Raw genomic sequence first — 23,750 nt, 5'->3', positions numbered from 1 at the left:
CCGCCGACGAAAAGATGGCCGAGAGGTTCCCACGCGACGGCGAACGGCTTCGGCCGCCGCCACCTCCAGGTGCCGGAGGCGCGCCTGCTCTATGAGGCCGAGTACCCGGCGCCCTCGGACATGCGAGTGCTGGGGGCGTGGAGGCTGAGTGCCGGCGGCGTTCTGGTGCCACCGGTGCCCGAAGGGGCGGCACGGCGGGCCGAGATCCCGCATCTGCTCGTCCCTGATGGAGGAGCGGCGAACAAGCCGCGCTACGCCGCCGACAGCCACACCCTCTGGACCATGTACTTTCAACGCTGTCGTGAGGAGCAGATCACCTCCACCAACGGCGTCATCCCTCGCGGCCGCCTCAACGCCGACAAGCGGCGCGAGTGGTGGGGCGTGACAGGCCGCACCCTCGAGGCCGTCCTCGACCACATCGAGATCGGCAACGTGTCGCGCCTCGAGTACCCACCGCGGCCGTCCTTCTCTCGCGCGTCGGGGTAGCTCCTGGATGCCGCGGTGGATGGAGCCGGGGTCGTCCTTGTCGTCGGGCTCCGGCTCGACGGCACTCCGCCCCGTCAAGCCCGAGCCGGAGGAGACGCCGCTCGGGCACCGCACCCGTAGCGGCGCCCTCGTCATCAACGAGGGTGACCGGGGCCCTCCCCGCGCGGCTCCCTCCGCCTGGTCCGGCCGAAGCCTGAACCGGGGCTGCTCCCGGTGAAGCCGGAGCACGTCGAGATGGTGGCCCCCAACGACGAGTCCGCCCCTTGCAGGTAATTATATGCGAAAGGTCGACTATTTGACGCAAAGCGCGTCAAGTAGGGGGCAACTAATTGGAGGTTACCCCTTGCAGGTAAACCTCGAGAGGTCACTTTTGGTGACCTGGTTGCACGTCAAGTGGTGCATCCAGCCGTTGTCACATCTGACTTCGTACAGGTGTGAAGGTTAACTAGTGACTTCATCAAATAGGAACTCTAGAAGCGGAGTGTGTGTTGGTGTGGGCTTTCCTATTTTCTTTCTGGTTATTTTTTTCAAACGGGCTTTACCCCATATTCATTATTGTTACTTTTTAGAACCAGTTAAAGTTGAACAAGCTTACCATCGATCGAAAGCACATTTTCATTCTTTCATATACTAGGGGCCTTTCCATTAAAAACTTAATGGAAACACAACAATCACGAGAGTAAGGTTCGGGAAGCAAGAAGGGGAAGCGAGTTCGACGCATTGATAGGAAACCCACCACATGTGCTCAGTAACAAAACACATGCAATGGGAACTATCAACACACAAAAGAGTAATCTAAACAGACAAAACCAGTTCCAAAATGACTCAACCAACACAGCACATAGGCTGGCAACACAACCATCTATAGATTTGTTCAACAATGACATAGTAGATCAACGGATGTCTGCCTTCTAGCTTTGGCACGCTCCCTCCATGCAATCAGCTCGATGAAGCAGCCGCCTCTCCTTGCACGGACGCACATATCCTCATCAGCTTTGATGTGTTTGCCTTCAGCATCTCTGTGCCTTGAATCATGACCTCTCTAGTTGAGTCCTTTTGAAGACCTTCACAATAAACTAATGAAGCACATACAACAAACACTGATTTGAAGGGTGTTTTAGCCCATTTAAATTCAAACATGGCTCTGTTGCAACAATTCCAAATCACCCAGCAAACAAACAGCAAAAAAAATAGCCTAGACTTTCTCATACCCAGGCTAAAAATCAAACATCTAGGAAAAAATATAGCTAGTTGTTATTATGGCAGAGCTCACTGTCGAGCATAACCCCCACCGACCTCCACACAACCCTAGCATGGGGATATGAAAATAACACATGCTGCAATGTTCTTCCTTATTACAAAATGAACATCTGGAATTACGTGACTAGTTTCAACGTTTCATAACTTCCCTAGTGAGCACAACATCCTGTGAGAGCTGTCACATGAAGATTTGGTTCTTAAAAGGGATTTTAGCATTCCAAATCCAACGATAATCACGCCCATCCAGAGTACTTTCCAACCACTCATATACTCATTTCGTAGTGAACTTTTTGAGATGTCCTAATGACCAACCAATCTTATTAGGGTCAGAGGACAAATCCACTACTTTGTTCCATTGCTCTTCTCTAGATGTAATCTCCTCCTAAAGAAATCATTGATATTAACACTTACTACCCTTCACCAAGCACATGGAATAATTGCAGATCCCAAATAGTTAAGGATATGTTTCCTTGAAAGGAGGCATAAAATAGGCTATCTTTCCAAACCCTAGCATCATTCCCAGATTGAACAGTAACTATTCTCCACACCATATAGCTTTCCTTCACTTTCATAATAGCTTTCCAGCATGGGGATCAGAACACTTTCCTTGAACTAAAGAAATATCACAGGTTTTCAGATACTTGGCTTTCACAATATCTACCCAAATCCCTTCCCAGTGTTTCAGCTTCCACCATAAAGGCTCAGGGTTTGGTTTCTACCCCCAGCCCCCCTTTCTTGGATCTACAGATCTCGAACCACTTAACCAAATGATATCTTTCTAGAGGAACTTGCTATGCAAAAAACATTATGCTACACATTCACACCCAAGAACACTGTGAAGATGGCAGTAATGATCAAACTCAACAACAAGCTGAGTAGCAGAAGCAGTGAAGAAGTTGGTGAATCATCATGATTCCCGCGGCTAGATTATACCTCCCAGTCGCGATGATATTATCCGAGCTAGGAGTTGAAGTAGACAACCCCTTCGAGGTATCCACACGTTCCGAAGTAGTATTCCGGCAAAGTTTCAACGTCCAAGAAGAAGATCTCCGAGAAAATAGAGAGAAATCCTAGCGGCGCTTCTCGTCTAATTAGGAGTCTAATTCTATTAGACCAATTAGACCAAGATTCGAGCCCACCTAATTATGAGCCTAAACTTAAGCCATTTAGACTTGGTGACCGTGGAGCTATGTGGGAGAAGACCTCCAAGATTTGATATGCTTTGGAGGAAAGGGGTGCTCACATATTTATTGGTGAAAAGGGAGAAGGGGGCAAGGAGAGGCCGAATTGAGGAGGAACCCTCCCCCAATTCGGCCACCACTTGGGGGGGAGGAGGATTCCTCCTCCCCTAGTTTGGCCTAGCCCTTCTAATGTAGGGTAGAGACCCTATGTGGAACACTCTTTACAAATTGGAGGTGGATATGAGGAGGAACACAAAGAACACGAGGGGAAAATGTGGGAAATCACAAGGGGAAGCACTCCATTGGACAAGATCCACACCAAGTACTCCTCAAATCACAAGCAATACATGGGATGCATGAAGATCCAAGAATAACAAGGAAAATAACGATACAAAGGTAGTTCATCCAAATCCCTAGGGGAGATGGGTCTTGCGTCCAAGATGGATCTTCTCACTAGGAGGTCTTTCATCCATGAAGGGTCTTCCCATAGGGGTCATGCGCCCCTTGGAGTCTTCACCTATAGTGGCCTTCCAAGTTGCAACCATGACTGGTTCTTTTCTAATGGAGAAATCCTACAAGGGAAGATACATGAGCTAAGCTCTATGATTTGGTTTCTATTCTTAGCTAATCCTAAAAATGAGGTGGCGGAGAGTTATTTAGGGATGAAGGGGTAAGTGAGTGGCGAAATGGGCAAGTTACAAGGCCGCATGGCCAGATCTGCACGTAAGCATCCGGATTGTTTGGGCAGGCGTCCGGATGACCCGACATTGTCCAGATGATCCGGGTTCCTGTCCGAATGGTCCAGCTTCGGGGTGAACCTTGGGTGGTGTAGCTAACGGTGATCGTTGATGGTGAGTCAAAATCACTTGCTCGTGGAGGAGACGATGACACCGGATGGCAACCTCGGCTTCTCTTTTCTTGTGTGGGTTGTCGGGTTGCCCAGGGTGCCTTGTTTTTGCGTGCGTATTGCGATGATTTTTGCTCAATTTTTAGATTATTGATGGGCAACTCTCTTCTTGCTTAATGAATTCGATATCTTGTGGGGCTGACTTAAAAAAATAACAAGACATTATAACTTTTGTGTGTGGGAGAGACATTATACTTCAATATATGTTATTTAGCAATTGGAACAAGTAACCACCATAGACATTATACTATTTTTGTGGGGGATACATTTTACTTTAGGACGTGGCTACACAGCGCCCATGCGCTCGTTGGACGCCGCGAGCAGACCTACCAAAAAAGAAGTCCTGACTTTATTTGCGAAAGTTCATAGTCTCCATCCCACATCACCCGTTACTCTGCAGATTCCATTCGAGAAAGGATAGGATGCCATAACTTTTGATTCGAGCATCAAAATTCAAATCCATTTTCACCGTTGGTTTTCTTTCGAAAAGATCTTCAAAACTAGATCTCATATGGATAGATTTTGACAAACTTTTTTCACGAGCAACTTTGGATGCTACAGAGGCAACTTTAGTACTATGAAAAAGCAAGTACTTGTTAGTCGGTCAGTATGACTGTCTATCAGCGGAAAACCCTTCTAAGTTGGTTACCATGACTACCACGTTGACTAGCTTCACCTCTAAGGCTGCTGTTATAACTAGCAAGTATCCTAACACTATGTTTCAGAGGTAGAGAACCTAAGCAACAATGATGGATAACTATTCATGGTATTGTAGACAACTAATTAACGATGGCATGCAACTAGGAATCACCAGTAGGCAACTATAGCAATGTCGATCAACATATAGTACCCACGATAAGCAGCTAACTAGTATGAACACACCCTCAACATCAATGGTAGATGACTTCATAATATAGCAATTTAGAAGCAACGACATACTAGCATTAATGGTAGGGAACTCAGAAGTAGCAGTGAGGAAGTTAGGAGAGTGTTAAAAAAATTAACCAGGACACAAAATGTAGTGAAGTTGCCTATTTGTAGCACTAAAGTTGCCTCTCGTAGAAGGGAAGTTGCTTATGAAAAGTGATGTGATGTTACATACCTCTGTTTTGAAGTTGTTCGTTGTTGCTAATTAGTTGTCTATCATTTCTAACTAGTTGCTTTTAAATGTGGTGAAGTTGTCTACTGTCGGTGTCAAAACCGGCGGATCTCGGGTAGGGGGTCCCGAACTGTGCGTCTAGGCGGATGGTAACAGGAGGCAGGGGACACGATGTTTTACCCAGCTTCGGGCCCTCTTGATGGAGGTTAAACCCTACGTCCTGCTTTATTAATATTGATGATATGGGTAGTACAAGAGTAGATCTACCACGAGATCAGAGAGGCTAAACCCTAGAAGCTAGCCTATGGTATGATTGTCTCTTCCTACAGACTAAATGTTGGGGAACGTAGTAATTTTAAAAAAATTCCTACGCACACGCAAGATCATGGTGATGCATAGCAACGAGAGGGGAGAGTGTGATCTACGTACCCTTGTAGACCGACAGCGGAAGCGTTGTGACAACGCGGTTGATGTAGTCGTACGTCTTCACGATCCGACCGATCCAAGCACCGTTACTCTGGCACCTCCGAGTTCTTGGCACACGTTCAGCTCGATGACGATCCCCGGGCTCCGATCCAGCAAAGCGTCGGGGAGGAGTTCCGTCAGCACGACGGTGTGGTGACGATCTTGATGTTCTACCGTCGCAGGGCTTCGCCTAAGCACTGCTACAATATGACCGAGGTGGAATATGGTGGAGGGGGGCACCGCACACGGCTAAGGAACGATCACGAAGATCAACTTGTGTGTCTATGGGATGCCCCCTGCCCCCGTATATAAAGGAGTGGAGGAGGGGAGGGCCGGCCCTCTCTATGGCGTGCCCTAGGGGAGTCCTACTCCCACCGGGAGTAGGATTCCCCCTTTCCTAGTCCAACTAGGAGTCCTTCCATGCAGTAGGAGTAGGAAACAAGGAAGGGGCACAGCCCCTCCCCTAGTCCAATTCGGACTAGGCCTTGGGGGGCGTGCGGCCTGCCCTAGGCAGCCCCTCTCTCTTTCCCGTATGGCCCAATAAGGCCCAATACTTCTCCCGGCGAATTCCCGTAACTCTCCGGTACTCCGGAAAATACCCGAATCACTCGGAACCTTTCCGATGTCCGAATATAGTCGTCCAATATATCGATCTTTACGTCTCGACCATTTCGAGACTCCTCGTCATGTCCCTGATCCCATCCGGGACTCCGAACTCCTTCGGTACATCAAAACTCATAAACTCATAATATAACTGTCATCGAAACCTTAAGCGTGCGGACCCTACGGTTCGAGAACAATGTAGACATGACAGAGACACGTCTTCGGTCAATAACCAATAGCAGGACCTGGATGCCCATATTGGCTCCTACATATTCTACGAAGATCTTTATCGGTCAGACCGCATAACAACATACGTTGTTCCCTTTGTCATCGGTATGTTACTTGCCCGAGATTCGATCGTCGGTATCCAATACCTAGTTCAATCTTGTTACCGGCAAGTCTCTTTACTCGTTCCGTAATACATCATCTCGCAACTAACTCATTAGTTGCAATGCTTGCAAGGCTTATGTGATGTGCATTACCGAGAGGGCCCAGAGATACCTCTCCGACAATCGGAGTGACAAATCCTAATCTCGAAATACGCCAACCCAACATGTACCTTTGGAGACACCTGTAGAGAACCTTTATAATCACCCAGTTACGTTGTGACGTTTGGTAGCACACAAAGTGTTCCTCCGGCAAACGGGAGTTGCATAATCTCATAGTCATAGGAACATGTATAAGTCATGAAGAAAGCAATAGCAACATACTAAACGATCGGGTGCTAAGCTAATGGAATGGGTCATGTCAATCAGATCATTCACCTAATGATGTGATCCCGTTAATCAAATAACAACTCTTTGTCCATGGTTAGGAAACATAATCATCTTTGATTAACGAGCTAGTCAAGTAGAGGCATACTAGTGACACTCTGTTTGTCTATGTATTCACACATGTATTATGTTTCCGGTTAATACAATTCTAGCATGAATAATAAACATTTATCATGATATAATGAAATAAATAATAACTTTATTATTGCCTCTAGGGCATATTTCCTTCACTAAAACCCTCCGGTTTATATAGACACCGGAGAAGGCTAGGGTTACATAGAGTCGGTTACAATGGTAGGAGATCTACATATCCGTATCGCCAAGCTTGCCTTCCACGCCAAGGAAAGTCCCTTTCGGACACGGGACGAAGTCTTCAATCTTGTATCTTCATAGTCCAGGAGTCCGGCCGAAGGTATAGTCCGGCTATCCGGACACCCCCTAATCCAGGACTCCCTCATCTACCTTATTTGTTTTCTAACATTAATCCTAATTTAGTCCACTTATGTTATAGGAAACTTTATGACCATGGTAGAAAATTTAGGAGAAATATTTACCCTGCATTTACAAAACATGCATAACACATGTTGTATATATGCACCTTCATAACATGAGTTGCCTACTATAGTGCTGAAAGTTGTCTCCATGTAATGTGAAAGTTGCCAGGCGACGATGCCCAGTTGCCTATATACGATGAAAAGTTGTCTACCATGGTTTCTTAGTTGTCTACAATATACTTGCTAGGTAAATTGACTATACACATGGTGCAAGAAAGTTGCTTCCATTTAGCACTAAAGTTGTCTCATCTAGCATCAAAGTTGCTCTAGAAAAATCATCGAAACATATTCATATGAGATCTGGTTTTGAAAAGGTCGTCGCGAGAAACCTAACGGTGAAAATGGATCTTCATTCCGACAATCGGTGCTAAAGTTGTAGCTTTTACAAAATGGAATGAAATAAAATGGGTTGACTTCAACACATGCATGCAATTAATACTTACGTCATCACATGCGTTAATATTTCTTCCACCTGACAGAGTGGACCGCGTCATGACAAAAAACATGGTTCATATGTCTCCATCACATGGTCATCTTTCAATCATACGGGTGAAAGAGTGAGCGCTTGGAAATATCAAATAGTGCTACACTAGTAAGCATTTAGGTTTACTTTAACATATGATACTCCCTCCGTTCACAAATAGTGCGACGCCTATGAAGCGCTTAGGCACGCTTAGATGCCAGGGAATGAGCAAACACCTCGTCTAGGGCATACCCGGAACTCTAGGCGGCGCAAGATGGAAGTTGTCCACTGGATCAAAAAATCATGTCATATTGCATAGACATTTCAAATGGCACATCTTCCAATGGATAGCAGCTGGATGTTTACTCACTTATATGCTCTAAGGACCTCTTTGATTCGCAGGATTTTGAAAACGCGAGAATAGGAAAAGTATAGGATTGGATTGTCATGCCCACTTGAATCCTAAGGATTAGCAAGGAGTGTTTGATTTCACGGCAAAAGCAAATGAATTGTAAAAAGAGGTTGAAGTAGATGTTAGATTTTCTATGAAATGTAGTACAAAAGATTTCATTGGAAAAATTCCTATGGGATTCAATCCTATGAATCAAAGGACAAACGTAGGAAAAATTTCAAAGGCTTTCAATCCTTCAAAAATCCTATGGAATTCGTTTGAATCAAAGGAGCCCTATATACACATGCAACACCTCAAATACGCTCTGATAGCCAAAATTGTATATCCGCCAAGGCTGCGCCTAGGCACTTAAGCGCTAAGCGAAGGCCCACCGCATCGCTTACGCCTAGCGTTTTTTTCCTAACCTTGTGCCACATGTTTCTTTCTTTTTTAGATGGTCAAAGGGTGGACAAGACTGATATTTTTAACAGACTGGCCGTCGTCGACTAATTTGAAAAATCCTTGAGTCAATCAAAATCATGAATGACATTCAAAATTGAATACATCAACTGAATGAGAGGGCTCGTTGAGGAATAAAGGGCAAGATCAAAATCAGAAACCATATTCAAAATTGGATACGCCCTAGGGAGCATCGTGAATTAGATGGTGCTTACCTAGAAAAGCCAAATGAATGGAGGAAGTATTCAATTGTCGATTCCACCCCCCCCCAGTACTTCCCATTTGTTTCCACACGTCTCACACGGTCACACCCCATCTCCCAAAACAGAATCTGACACACCGGTGACCGCCCGTCTCCTTCCCTGGGCGAGAATGGAGTCTCCTCTGGTCGACAGGTCGGAGTCGGAGTCGGCGCCGCGGTCGCGCAGACCCAGCGCGGCGGAGAACAACCCTTCGCCCACCTCCTCCTCCGCTGCCTCTAGTGCCGGAGATGCAGACGGCCGCGCCGCCGCCGACGACCACGAAGCGGTGGCTGACCGGCGTCTCGTCAGTAGCAGCAGGTTCGGCCACCTTGCCCTCCGCTGGTTCAGGGTCATGAAGAGCCCGCGGCCAGCAACGATTCAGCCGCCGGCATTGACCGCGGCGCGCACACCGCGCGGACGCTGAACCCGCTCAACGCCGATACCTTCGCCGCGGCCGCTGCCCAATTCGCGGGCGAAGTGGCAGGCTCCCACTACGGTGCCGGTTCTCCCTCTGCATCGACATGAGGTTAAACGTCAGGTATGATTGCGGCAAATTCCACCACATTCTATAGCTTGAATCATGTTGAATCTTGGAGTACTCTGAATCTTGCAATGTAATGTGAATAACTTTCATCAAGTTTGGCTGCTCCATAGATGGACATGGCTATAGGGATGTAGCCTCTTCCAGATCAGTTCAGCGTTGCTAGTTTTTTTTTTGTGTGTGTGTTTAGCTGATCTTTCATGCCTGTGTCTGCTGGTGCAACATGTTTGTATTACCTGTGAACTTGTTTATCTTCTTGCTCCTTACGCTGTTTGACCCTTGCTGTATGACCTGCTGGCATGTGGTGCCTTTTGTCTGAAAAATTAACTTTGACTAATTTTTTTCAGGTTAAGATAGCTGATCAGAGGACATTTATCTTTGGTTTAACGTTGAGCACCGCTATTGCACTGTTCACCACCATGAAGGTGGAGAGTGTCATGTCCGCCGAAGTCGCAGCTTGGGTAGGTGGAGGCAGCGCAATTGCTTGGTTGTGTGTTAATGGGGGATCAATGTCAATTTGTATGGCCAAAGCATCTTTGAGCAGCGAGCAGCTCAAAACTTGAGTCGTCTTGGAATGATGGGTTCAGCGCTCCTCTATCCATGTACGCATGGTTCTTCCCTCACCTCCTGGGGCTATTCTGGACACTTGTGGCACTGGCTGCTGCACTTCATGGTGTTATGTGGCTTCTGGTACGTTCCCTTATTTTTCAACCAGTCCAATTTATATTTGTATATACTTCGTTAAGTTTGCAGTCATAGGTATTTTTTTGAGGAATGCATTCATATGTATGCTTAGCTACAACCTTACAAGCTAAAGTGTGCTGCTATTAATAACTGCAGAGCTGCTTCCGGCATGATGATGATAGCACCGTCAGATTGAGCGAGGAGGACCTGTGCATGTGCCCGCGGTGCAAACCTTCATGCACCTGCTGCAGCAACCGTGGATCCGGGGCTCATGCTGTTGAGTCCGTGTGAGTGCCAAGACAGTCTGACAATATATATAGCTACAGGTGCTCGTTCAAAAATATGGACCGATTCGATTGCTTCTGTCCATCCCAATTACACTGACATGATGTAAGGCTTCTTAGTTGGCAATGTTTAGTTTCCTTGCATGGGCCGGCGAGAAATATTCAAATGACTAACTCAGTTGTTTCTGTTCAGTCCAAATTCAACCGACATGATGGTTCTGCGGTGGTGTTCTGAACATCATGGGTGAGGAATGACTTTCTGTTTCGTAAGAATCGGCAAGAACCTAAGCAAGAAGCGTGCAAGGACTAACTTGGATGCTTTTGTTCAGTCCAAAATGACTGATTGGCATGATGTAGGTATCTTCTCTAGTTGGAGAATGTCAGTTTTCTTATCAGAATAGAGGGAAACTATTCAAGGACTAGCTTGGTTGCATTGGTTGACATGATGGTAAGTACTCCCTCCGTTCCAGATTATAAGGTGTATTGATTACCGTGCAAGTCAACCATTTGAATGTTGGACCAAGATTATAGAATTAAAAAAAAACATCTGGAATACCTAATAGATAAAATATGAAACTACTTGTCATGATGGATCAAATGATATAAATTTCGTATTGTGGATACTGATAATTTTTTCTAAAAACCCGGTCAAACATGGAATAGTTTGACTTTTGAAAAAACAAATACAACTTATATAAAGGAACGGAGGGAGTAATATACAAGGTGGTGTTTCGAGTAACCTAGTTGGAGAATGCCCAGTTCCCTTGTAAAGGTCAGAGGAGATCCAGTGACTGAATCAGTTGGTTTGGTCAGTCCAAATTGGATTGACATGAATATGTGGCATTGTTTGGAACTTCTTGGTTGACCTGGATAATATTTGGTTTTCTTGCAATTGCAAGAATCGGTTGAATACTGCACGAGATGATTGAAGCGAAAGGATAGTTCTGGTTTGTTCTATGTTTGCTATTTTAATGAAAAGTATACTTTTCGTCCCTCAACTCTTGGTGAAGTCTAGATTTGGTCCCTCAACTTCAAAACCGGACAACTTGCACCCCCAACTACCGAAACTGGACGAGGTTCGTCCCTGGACTCGGTTTTGACCAGTTTTTGGTGTTGACTCACCCCGGTTTTTGAAATTCATATTCCTATAGTTTTTTTAAAAATAAACATATTTTTTTTCAAATCAGTGAACTATTCTGAAATTCGCGTACTTTTTCCAAATCCGTGATTTTTTAACATTTACGTACTTTTTCCAAATCCCCGTATTTTCCCAAGTTTGTGTAATTTTATCAAATCCAAGTATTTTTCAAAGCCATGAATTGTTTCTGAAATTCGCATACTTATTTCAAATCCACATGCTTTTCAAAGTCCGCATTTTTTTTCAAATCCATGTTGCTTTTATAATCCATGAACTTTGTATGAAATTCATGTACTTGTTTCAAGTTGAAATAATTTTTGAAATCCACATATTTTTGCGCAAAAGAAGTCCATATCAGCGTACTTTTTTCAAGTTCGCATAAAATTTTCAAATTCATGAACTCTTTCAGAAAAATGTACTCGAAAGGTGCATCAATTTTAAAAAATTAAAACTTAAAAAAAACTAAATGAACTTTTAAAAAATATGCATATTTGAAAAAATACATGAACTTGGAAAAAAGTACGCCGATTTAAAAAAAGGTACGCAAAATTTAAAAAGGTTCACGTATTTGAAAAAAGTAACCGAATTTGAAAACAGTACGTGGACTTGGAAAAGGTAGGCAAATTTGAGTCGGAACGGTCAAAACCGGGGCACCAAAACCGGTCAAAACCGTGACCAGGAATGAATCTTGTCCGGTTTGAAAAGTTAAGGGTGCAAGTTGTCCGGTTTTGGAGTTGAGGGACCAAATCTAGACTCCGCCAAGAATTGAGGGACGAAAAGTATACTTTTCTCTAATTAATTTTAGGTCCAGTTATATGCACATTTCTAGCTGCCTATACATTATACACAGATTGCAGTCATATGTCATTTGTGATACTGAACAGATTGCAGTCATATGCACATTTCTAGCTGCCTATACATTATACACTTTCCTTCTTTCTTTTGAAAAAACAACTTGCATGACCAAAGCATGATACAAGAAAGGAGTGTTGTAAGTATCAATAGTAACATATAAAGCTGAACAGATCACCTGTGTTTGTATTTATTACAGAAGTAACACCACACGCTAGCTAATGTTCCTGTTTATTTTCATGCCCTTTCAAAATGATGGCAAAAACACTAAAAGATAACCTGTATCATCATCTCCTGTCTTATTTCAGGACAGCTATTTGGCATATGACTATTCATTGTGGTCAGACTACACATTTGTATCTGTGTCTATCCTGCAACTGTCCTCGCCATTTTGAATGTGCTAGTAAAGTATGAAAAGATCTCACTCTTTCAGGTGTCACCTTTTTTTTTCGTTCTTTCGAAACCGTGTTCTGTGTCTCCTCTGCATTATGTCCGCCTCTATCTACAGAAAAACAAACGGTTGCTTTGCTGATTCCTGTGTGTACTACAATGCTGTCTGTCTGTCATCCATCGCCGGGACCTGAACATAGATACCAACCCAAGGTCCAGAGTGGTAGTTCGTGTTTCTTTCTTTGCCTGCCTGCTTATATGCCGTTTCCAGTGGGCGCCGACGATGCAAATGGGCTCTCCGGCAGGAGTTCGATCTGGTTGCTGCGATCAGAAACCGAGTCATATGATGAACAACGACGAACTGGCTCGATAACACCAGGTAATGGCAATGCAAGTATCCGAACATATATACAGACACTTGAGAAACTAGTGAGTAGTAATACCTCTCTTGGTCATCGTAGTTGTTGTTGGCCTGTATGGGAGGGGCCTGGCTCTGGCTGGTTGAGACGATGTCATCAAGTTGATCAGCCGTGGAGAGGGGATCCATCGTCCGTCCCACTTCCTTGGAACCTGAAGACGAAACATGATCATCAGAAAGATAAGAAACAGAGAGAAAAGACTTGGGAGTTGGCAGCAGCAACCAACCTGCGGATTGGGACTGGGACTGTGAGTGGGAGTTGAAGGGCGCAACGTCCCCGATGCTGCAATCGAAGTAGGCGGTGCACTGCGACTCTACCACCCGGAGCCCGGCGAGGTGCCTCCTCTCGAGCTCCAGCAGCTGCTGCCTGTCGCGCGCCAGTTGCCTCCTCCCCAGCCTTGGAGAATCATACTGGTCTGCTCCCACAGATTAGTTCATCAGGTACTGTTAGCTAACAAATTTTGATCCGGCCGGTGTTGAAACTGCATTGTTGTTTGTAGGTACTATAGTAGTACCTGGATAGAACTCTGGATCGGTCTCGATCCAGCGTGGAGGGTAGCAATGCGTCGTCGACTTGTTGTTGGTCCTGTCCACACCGCGCACATGAATTACTAAGTTGTATCGTAGCAGAAGTTAGTAGTACTAATTGCTGCTGATTTAGTATAAAATCAGCGACAATTAATATGGATATATAGGATGGAGTAATAAGTTACAGTCGAGTATGAACAGTGTGTATGTTACCTCTCATTGATGCATTTGGTTTTCTCTCTGTAGGCCTTGGCGAGGACCCGTGATCCGCAGATGAAATGCGGGTTGCGCCGCATGAGAAGGGCCGTCACAGTCTCCGGGTTCTGGAAGCTCACGAACCCGAACATTCGCTGGTCTTGGCATGGGATCCGAACGTCACGCACCGGCCCGTACTGCCTGCCCGCCGCACAAATCAACAACTTAACGCATAAGCATTCCTAGCACATCGATCGATAGGAAAATGAATGAACATTACCCGAAATAATTGGCAACGTCGTCCTCGGTGAAGTTACTGTCGGAAGGAAACGTGAGGTATATCTGATGCGAGCTCGCCGGGATCTCCCCTCCCCTGTCGCTCCGGCAATCCGAGTACTTGGCGGCGTCCTCGGCCAGAACCACCGAGTGCTGCCCGTGCGGCCTACGTACAACATTTCCAAGTTCCAACAACAAACATAATGAATAATGATCATGCGCGTACGTACGTCTACGTCCAGAGCCCACTCACCTTTCGATGACCCTGATCTTGTTGAGGCGGGAGAGCAGCTTGGTGAGGCTGAAGCCGGCCTTGCCGTGCCGCTGGCTTTCGGTCAGGTAGCCGTCGGCCTGGAGCCCCTTGCCGTACTTCTCGCCGTAGAGCGTGGGCAGCGACGCTATGGACACCGGCTGCCCGCGCCGCGAGTGGAGCAGCTCCGTGATCTCTATCTCCAGGCTCTCCAGCGACCCCGGCGTGGCGCCCCCGTGGACGTGGTGGTCGACGGCGAACCCGTCCGTGTACACCTGGTGGTGCGAGTAGTGGCAGTTCTGGCCGTTCTTGCAGATGCCCTTGAAGAAGTAGTGGCACGGCCGTCTCGAGGACACCCCGTTCGACCGCCGTCCGGTTGCCGGAGGGAAGCCCGCGGCGGCGTAGTACCCGCCGCCACCGCCGCCGCCCAGGGCGCCGTCGCCGAGCGCGCCGTGCCGGCCGCCGCGCAGCCCGTAGTGGGGCTCGGCCGCGGCGGCGGCGTCGACGAACGAGTACTCCTTCTCCGGCGGGGGCGGGGAGTCCGGCGGCCAGTACTGGACGGCGGGGGAGAAATGGCGGAGGCCGGCGGGGTGGGAGCAGACCTGCTGGTAGCCGACGCCGTTGGGCTGGTGGTAGTGGTGGACCGGGGAGGCGGAGAAGCGGGCGTAGATGGCGGCGAGCGTGCCCTTGGCCTCGTAGATGGTGTTGCGCAGCGCGGCGTCGGTGGCGTAGGCGAGGTGCACCAGCTCATCCTCGTCGGGCTCCCGCAGCAGGATGCAGCCGACGATCTTGCTCACGTTGTCCGGCTCCACCTCCTGCACCCGGGAGAAGATGATCTTGGCTAGCTCCGCGGGCTCCATCGCCGCCGCCTGGACATGGATCAGATCGGAGCGCCCTACGTAACCAACCATGAGCCCCTAGAAAAAACCAACAAGTAATCACCACGGATCACTCGACAATGGCTGAAACCCTCGTACCTCCGATACCGACCGATCGAAACGTGCAAGAGATTGATTGACTGATTGATTGCGCACCGGCCGGCCGATCGACGGGAGAGGAGAGACGGCAGGGAAGGGAAGGCCGGCGTCGGCGGGAGGACTGGTGCTGCTGGAGCAGCTCTAGGGTACAAGGAAGGGTGGCGTGCGATTGGATCGGAGAGAGTTTATAGCCGCGGCGCGCGCGTTCGCTGAGGAGAGGATGGCGGAGAGGGAAAATCGGTGTCAAATGGTTGGGTTTTGACTGGGGATGGAGCTAGAGTGCGGCAGATCTGATTCCTGCTATATCAACCATGCATGGGTGCATGCCGGGTCCAACCGGAATAAACGCCCCGATAAATCCACGCACAAATATTCATTCCGGCCGTGTGAAATATGCTCTGGATGCTGGATGAGAGAGGGCGACGCAAACCATGCACCCCGTGCGCGTCGCTGGCCTAGCTGCCTGCCACCCGCGAAACGTTTTTTCACCCCACCCAACCCAAACACAACGCCAACGCCCGATATTTCCCTCCCCTTCTCGCTCCTGGACTTTGGCGGCGGCGGGGTTTAGAGATCGACGACGATGACCTTGGAGACTGCGTTTCCCCTTCTGCTCTCTCCTCTGGTGGCGGTAGGGCGCGACGGGCGGCGGCTCTGCCGTGTGGCGTGTACGTACGCGTTGATGTTGGACATGAAACTTCTTCTCGCGCTTGAGGACGGCGCACAGGGACGAGCAGGCGGCCGCGTAGATGGCGGCAAACCCGGCCGTGACGTGGGCGACCATGATCGACCTTCCCCTAGCTTGCACCACCAGCGCACCCACGCGTGCGTCTGGATACTCCAAGCGGTGCCCGCGCCCGGCCTGGGAGGATCTTGGAGAAATGATACTACAACCAAGTGTTAATTATAACAATGGTGTTAGCCCTAATGATTCTAATCAATATTGGTGGTATCATGAATTGATCTCCGTTTATAAGCTGGTCATATATAGTGGGGTAACTTAGTTAATAACATAACGCACTTCAAGATAAGGTTGCTTATATGCAGTTAATGAGCATACAAGTGTTTGGGGGTAACGTATGTTACCATTACATAGTGCTTTTCAATATAGAGTTGAGCTCCTTTGCATCACTGTACCCTGCTGTAGTGCAGATGACAAGCCGGGTTGGGTCCACATGACAGTGACCATACTGCAATATGTACTATACCGCATAGGATCCTAACCTCCAAAGATAAAATAAGTCTACATGCTAATAAATACAATCATCTACTATGATACTACCTTTATGCTACTACTTTGCACTACAAAGGTAGCAACATAAATTAATGTCATATGCATGACACTAGTCTAAGTTACTCCTCACTATGATGACTAGCCTAACTAGACCATGTTTAATCTTAATAACTAATGTCATGGTTTAATTTCTTACGAATCAGTAATAAAATCATGATTAAACTAATTATAATGTTTTGATGTTAGCACTTTATGATCATGTGTTAGGATATGCTAACTCCGTCGAGTTTATTGGGTCTCCTCGTATTTTAGATCAAACTTTAATCATCTATATAACTCATACTCCCTCCGTCCCGAATTACTCGTCCATTTCTGCGATAAGTAGTTCAAATGGACGGAGTAGAATATATGAGGTATATGTATGCTATAAAAAGTATACTATTGGATTTGTATTTGAAAGCGGTATCACGTGGTATATTTTATGACGTTCAAACTTTTACATAAACTAAGAGGGGCACCATAAACACGAACAGAGGAAGTACTGCCCTCTGTTTAATTTAATTGTTCATGCATGTTTACGGTTCAATTGCTCCTCATTATGATGTATGGTGTTTAAGTAATAGGCCTAATTAATATGGTCAAGTGTCCATCAATTTTCTTATTTAGATTATCATGCATGCTTAAGTTGGGTAGCCCTCTCTTAATGCTAATAACTGTTGTTTAGGGTTAGCTAGTTCTGGTCAAGGCTCTAATAACAACATGTTAGTGCAAATGATATCTAATCATGTTAAAGTTTCAGTTAATGTCGTCAAGCTTTGACCTTAATCTTTTTATGTCGCAATTAGAATTGTGTTAGGCCCAGTTAAACAATCACAAGGACATGAATTAGTAACCGATGAAATCCCCCCCCCCCCAAAAATCCCAATCACCGAAACCCTAACCCTAGAACAATTTCCTAATCCTGAAACCTATGAATGAAATCCACCAAAAGTGGGTTCCGGAGGTTTACGTTGTTGGGGAACGTAGTAATTTCAAAAAAAATCCTACGCACACACAAAATCATGGTGATGCACAGCAACGAGAGGGAAGAGTGTGTCCACGTACCCTTGTAGACCGAATGCGGAAGCGTTAGCACAGCGCGGTTGATGTAGTCATACGTCTTCACGATCCGACCGATCCAAGTATCGAACGCATGGCACCTCCGAGTTCTGCACACGTTCAACTTGATGACGCCCCGCGACCTCCGATCCAGCAAAGCTTTACAGGAGAGTTTCGTCAGCACGACGACGTGGTGACGGTGATGATGATGCTACCGACGCAGGGCTTCGCCTAAGCACCGCTACGATATGATCGAGGTGGCTTATGGTGGAGGAGGGCACCGCACACGGCTAAGAGATCAATGATCAATTGTTGTGTCTATGGGGTGCCCCCTGCCCCCGTATATAAAGGAGCAAGGGGAGGAGGCGGCCGGCCAGGGAGAGGCGCGCCAAGAAGGGGAGTCCTACTCCCACTAGGAGTAGGACTCCTCCTTTTCCTAGTAGGAGTAGGAGAGGGGGAAGGAAAGGGAGAGGAGGAGAAGGAAAGAGGGGGCCGGCCCCCCTTGCCCTAAACCAATTCCGTTTGGGCCTTGGGGGGCTCCCCACACTCCGCTTGCTGCCCTCTATTTCCACTAAGGCCCATGTAGGCCCATTAAGCCCCCCGGGGGTTCCGGTAACCCCCCGATACTCCGGTATATGTCTGAAACCTTCCGGAACCTTTTCGGTGTCCGAACATAGTCGTCCAATATATAGATCTTTACGTCTCGACCATTTTGAGACTCCTCGTCATGTTCGTGATCATATCCGGGACTCCGAACTACCTTCGGTACATCAAAACACAAGAACTCATAATACCGATCATCACCGAACTTTAAGCGTGCGGACCCTACGGGTTCGAGAACTATGTAGACATGACCGAGACACGTCTCCAGTCAATAACCAATACCGGGACCTGGATGCTCATATTGGCTCCCACATATTCTACGAAGATCTTTATTGGTCAAACCGCATAACAACATACGTTGTTCCCTTTGTCATCGGTATGTTACTTTCCCGAGATTCGATCGTCGGTATCTTAATACCTAGTTCAATCTCGTTACTGGCAAGTCTCTTTACTCGTTCCGTAATACATCATCCCGTAACTAACTCATTAGTTACAATGCTTGCAAGGCTTATAGTGATGTGCATTACTGAGTGGGCCCAAAGATACCTCTCCGACAATCGGAGTGACAAATCCTAATCTCGAAATACGCCAACTCAACAAGTACCTTCGGAGACACCTGTAGAGCACCTTTATAATCACCCAGTTACGTTGTGACGTTTGGTAGCACACAAACTGTTCCTCCGGTAAACGGGAGTTGCATAATCTCATAGTCATAGGAACATGTATAAGTCATGAAGAAAGCAATAGCAACATACTACACGATCAAGTGCTAAGCTAACGGAATGGGTCAAGTCAATCACATCATTCTCCTAATGATGTGATCCCGTTAATCAAATGACAACTCATGTCTATGGCTAGGAAACATAACCATCTTTGATCAATGAGCTAGTCAAGTAGAGGCATACTAGTGACACTCTAGTTGTCTATGTATTCACACATGTATCATGTTTCCGGTTAATACAATTCTAGCATGAATAATAAACATTTATCATGATATAAGGAAATAAATAATAACTTTATTATTGCCTCTAGGGCATATTTCCTTCAGTCTCCCACTTGCACTAGAGTCAATAATCTAGATTACATAGTAATGATTCTAACACCCATTGGAGCCTTGGTGCTGATCATGTTTTGCTCGTGGAAGAGGCTTAGTCAACGGGTCTGCAACATTCAGATCCGTATGTATCTGGCAAATCTCTATGTCTCCCACCTAGACTTGATCCCGGATGGAGTTGAAGCGTCTCTTGATGTGCTTGGTTCTCTTGTGAAATTTGGATTCCTTTCCCAAAGCAATTGCACCAGTATTGTCACAAAAGATTTTCATTGGACCCGATGCACTAGGTATGACACCTAGATCGGATATGAACTCCTTCATCCAGCTCCTTCATTTGTTGCTTCCGAAGAAGCAATGTACTCCGCTTCACATGTAGATCCCGCCACGACGCTCTATTTAGAACTGCTCCAACTGACAGCTCCGCCGTTCAATATAAACACGTATCCGGTTTGCGATTTAGAATCGTCCGGATCAGTGTCAAAGCTTGCATCAACGTAACCATTTACGATGAGCTCTTTGTCACCTCCATAAACGAGAAACATATCCTTAGTCCTTTTCAGGTATTTCAGGATGTTCTTGACCGCTGTCCAGTGATCCACTCCTGAATTACTTTGGTACCTCCCTGCTAAACTAATAGCAAGGCACACATCAGGTCTGGTACACAGCATTGCATACATGATAGAGCCTATGGCTGAAGCATAGGGAACATCTTTCATTTTCTCTCTATCTTCTGAAGTGGTCAGGCATTGAGTCTTACTCAACTTCACACCTTGTAACACAGCCAAGAACCCTTTTGTTGCCTGATCCATTTTGAACATTTTCAAAACTTTGTCAACGTATGTGCTTTGTGAAAGTCCAATTAAGCGTCTTGATCTATCTCTATATATCTTGATGCCCAATATGTAAGCAGCTTCACCGAGATCTTTCATTAAAAAACTCTTATTCAAGTATCCTTTTATGCTATCCAGAAATTCTATATTATTTCCAATTAATAATATGCCATCCACATATAATATTAGAAATGCTACAGAGCTCCCACTCACTTTCTTGTAAATACAGGCTTCTCTAAAAGTCTGTATAAAACCATATGCTTTGATCACACTATCAAAACATTTATTCCAACTCCGAGAGGCTTGCACCAGTCCATAAATGGATCGCTGGAGCTTGCACACTTTGTTAGCACCTTTTGGATCAATAAAACCTTCAGGTTGCATCATATACAACTCTTCTTCCAGAAATCCATTCAGGAATGCAGTCTTTACATCCATTTGCCAAATTTCATAATCATAAAATGCGGCAATAGCTAACATGATTCGGACGGACTTAAGCATCGCTACGGGTGAGAAGGTCTCATTGTAGTCAACTCCTTGAACTTGTCAAAAACCTTTCGCAACAAGTCGAGCTTTGTAGACAGTAACATTACCATCAGCGTCTGTCTTCTTCTTGAAGATCCATTTATTCTCGATGGCTTGCCGATCATCGGGCAAGTCAACCAAAGTCCACACTTTGTTCTCATACATGGATCCATCTCAGATTTCATGGCCTCAAGCCATTTTGCGGAATCTGGGCTCATCATCGCTTCCTCATAGTTCGTAGGTTCGTCATGGTCTAGTAACATGACCTCCAGAACAAGATTACCGTACCACTCTGGTGCGGATCTTACTCTGGTTGACCTACGAGGTTCAGTAGTAACTTGATCTGAAGTTTCATGATCATCACAATTAGTTTCCTCACTAATTGGTGTAGGTGTCATGGGAACCGGTTTCTATGATGAACTACTTTCTAATAAGGGAGCAGGTACAGTTACCTCATCAAGTTCTACTTTCCTCCCACTCACTTCTTTCGAGAGAAACTTCTTCTCTAGAAAGGATCCATTCTTAGCAACGAATGTCTTGCCTTCGGATCTGTGATAGAAGGTGTACCCAACAGTTTCCTTTGGGTATCCTATGAAGACACATTTCTCCGATTTGGGTTTGAGCTTATCAGGTTGAAGCTTTTTCACATAAGCATCGCAGCCCCAAACTTTAAGAAACGACAACTTTGGTTTCTTGCCAAACCACAGTTCATAAGGAGCCGTCTCAACGGATTTATATGGTGCCCTATTTAACGTGAATGCAGTCGTCTCTAAAGCATAACCCCAAAACGATAGCGGTAAATCAGTAAGAGACATCATAGATCCCACCATATCTAGTAAAGTACAATTACGACGTTCGGACACACCATTACGCTGAGGTGTTCCGTGTGGCGTGAGTTGCGAAACTATTCCGCATTGTTTCAAATGTAGACCAAACTCGTAACTAAAATATTCTTCTCCACGATCAGATCGTAGAAACTTTATTTTTCTTGTTACGATGATTTTCCACTTCACTCTGAAATTCTTTGAACTTTTCAAATGTTTCAGACTTATGTTTCATTAAGTAGATATACCCATATTTGTTCAAATCATCTTTGAAGGTGAGAAAATAACGATACCCGTCGCGATCCTCAATGTTCATTGGACCACATACATCAGTATGTATGATTTCCAACAAATCTGTTGCTCGCTCCATTGTTCCGGAGAACAACGTTTTAGTCATCTTGCCCATGAGGCATGGTTCGCAAGTACCAAGTGATTCATAATCAAGTGATTCCAAAAGTCCAACAGTATGGATTTTCTTCATGCGCTTTACACCAATATGACCCAAACGGCAGTGCCACAAATAAGTTTCACTATCATTATCAACTCTGCATCTTTTGGCTTCAACATTATGAATATGTGTGTCACTACTATCGAGATTTAACACAAATAGACCACTCTTCAAGGATGCATGACCATAAAAGATATTACTCATATAAATAAAACAACCATTATTCTCAGATTTAAATGCATAACCGTCTCGCATCAAACAAGATCCAGATATAATGTTCATGCTCAACGCTGGCACCAAATAACAATTATTCTGGTCTAAAACTAATCTCGAAGGTAGATGTAGAGGTAGCATGCCGCCGGCGATCACATCGACTTTGGAACCATTTCCCACGCGCATCGTCACCTCGTCCTTAGCCAGTCTTCGCTTAATCTGTAGTCCCTGTTTCGAGTTGCAAATATTAGCAACAGAACCAGTATCAAATACCCAGGTGCTACTGCGAGCTCTGGTAAGGTACACATCAATAACATGTATATCACATATACCTTTGTTCACCTTGCCATCCTTCTTATCCGCCAAATACTTGGGGCAGTTCTGCTTCCAGTGACCAGTCTGTTTGCAGTAGAAGCACTCAGTCTCAGGCTTAGGTCCAGACTTGGATTTCTTCTCCTGAGCAGCAACTTGTTTGTTGTTCTTCTTGAAGTTCCCCTTCTTCTTCCCTTTACCTTTTTTCTTGAAACTGGTGGTCTTGTTGACCATCAACACTTGATGCTACATCTTGATTTCTACCTCCGCTGCCTTTAGCATTGCGAAGAGCTCAGGAATTGTCTTATTCATCCCTTGCATATTATAGTTCATCATGAAGCTCTTGTAGCTTGGTGGCAGTGATTGAAGAACTCTGTCAATGACACTATCAACAGGAAGATTAACTCCCAATTGAGTCAAGTGATTATGATACCCAGACATCTTGAGTATATGTTCACTGACAGAACTATTCTCCTCCATCTTGCAGCTATAGAACTTATTAGAGACTTCATATCTCTCAATCCGGGTGTTTTCTTGAAATATTAACTTCAACTCTTGGAACATCTCATATGCTCCATGACGTTCAAAACATCGTTGAAGTCCCTGTTCTAAGCCGTAAAGCATGGCACACTGAACTATCGAGTAGTCATCAGCTTTACTCTGCCAGACGTTCTTAACGTCATCAGCAGCATCTGCAGCAGGCCTGGCACCCAGCGGTGCTTCCAGAACGTAATTCTTTTGTGCAGCAATGAGGATAATCCTCAAGTTACGGACCCAATCCGTGTAATTTCTACCATCATCTTTCAACTTTGCTTTCTCAAGGAACGCATCAAAATTCAACGGAACAACAGCACGGGCTATCTATCTACAATAACATAGACAAGCAAAATACTATCAGATACTAAGTTCATGATAAATTTAAGTTCAATTAATCATATTACTTAAGAACTCCCACTTAGATAGACACCCCTCTAATTATCTAAGTGATCACGTGATCCATATCAACTAAACCATAACCGATCATCACGTGAAATGGAGTAGTTTTCAATGGTGAACATCACTATGTTGATCATATCTACTATATGATTCACGCTCGACCTTCGGTCTCAGTGTTCCGAGGCCATATCTGCATATGCTAGGCTCGTCAAGTTTTACCCGAGTATTCTGCGTGTGTAAAACTGTCTTACACCCGT

At 45.7% G+C, this 23,750-nt stretch overlaps 1 protein-coding gene and 1 long non-coding RNA gene across 2 annotated transcripts; one reads left to right on the top strand and one right to left on the bottom strand.

Annotated features, from left to right (window-relative positions):
* Positions 1-8,922: 8,922 nt before the first annotated feature.
* Positions 8,923-12,684, top strand: LOC125509121. The gene is made up of 5 exons (XR_007283966.1): positions 8,923-9,421; positions 9,772-10,114; positions 10,265-10,498; positions 10,586-10,636; positions 10,722-12,684. It is a non-coding gene; the product is annotated as an uncharacterized LOC125509121 (long non-coding RNA).
* An 11-nt stretch (positions 12,685-12,695) lies between these two features.
* LOC125507037 (zinc finger CCCH domain-containing protein 54-like) lies at positions 12,696-15,299 on the bottom strand. The gene is made up of 7 exons (XM_048671733.1): positions 14,443-15,299; positions 14,194-14,355; positions 13,932-14,114; positions 13,706-13,776; positions 13,418-13,615; positions 13,216-13,330; positions 12,696-13,093 (listed from the first exon to the last, which is right to left on the bottom strand). The coding sequence occupies exons 1-7, from the start codon at positions 15,297-15,299 to the stop codon at positions 13,027-13,029; spliced, it is 1,653 nt and encodes a 550-aa protein (XP_048527690.1). The 3' UTR covers positions 12,696-13,026.
* Between the last annotated feature and the right edge of the window lie 8,451 nt (positions 15,300-23,750).

Source organism: Triticum urartu, chromosome 5, assembly GCF_003073215.2.
Source record: "Triticum urartu cultivar G1812 chromosome 5, Tu2.1, whole genome shotgun sequence".
Classification (NCBI taxonomy): Eukaryota; Viridiplantae; Streptophyta; class Magnoliopsida; order Poales; family Poaceae; genus Triticum; species Triticum urartu.
The sequence above is the reverse complement of the archived record's forward strand: the minus strand, read 5'-3'. Positions and strand labels throughout refer to the sequence as shown.

Coding starts and splice junctions, on each gene's coding strand:
- LOC125507037 (XM_048671733.1), bottom strand. CDS start 15,299: ATGGAGCCCGCGGAGCTAGCCAAGATCATCTTCTCCCGGGTGCAGGAG. Junction 14,356..14,442: donor AAGATCAGGGTCATCGAAAG/GTGAGTGGGCTC, acceptor TGTTGTACGTAG/GCCGCACGGGCAGCACTCGG. Junction 13,616..13,705: donor CGATCCAGAGTTCTATCCAG/GTACTACTATAG, acceptor TGAACTAATCTG/TGGGAGCAGACCAGTATGAT.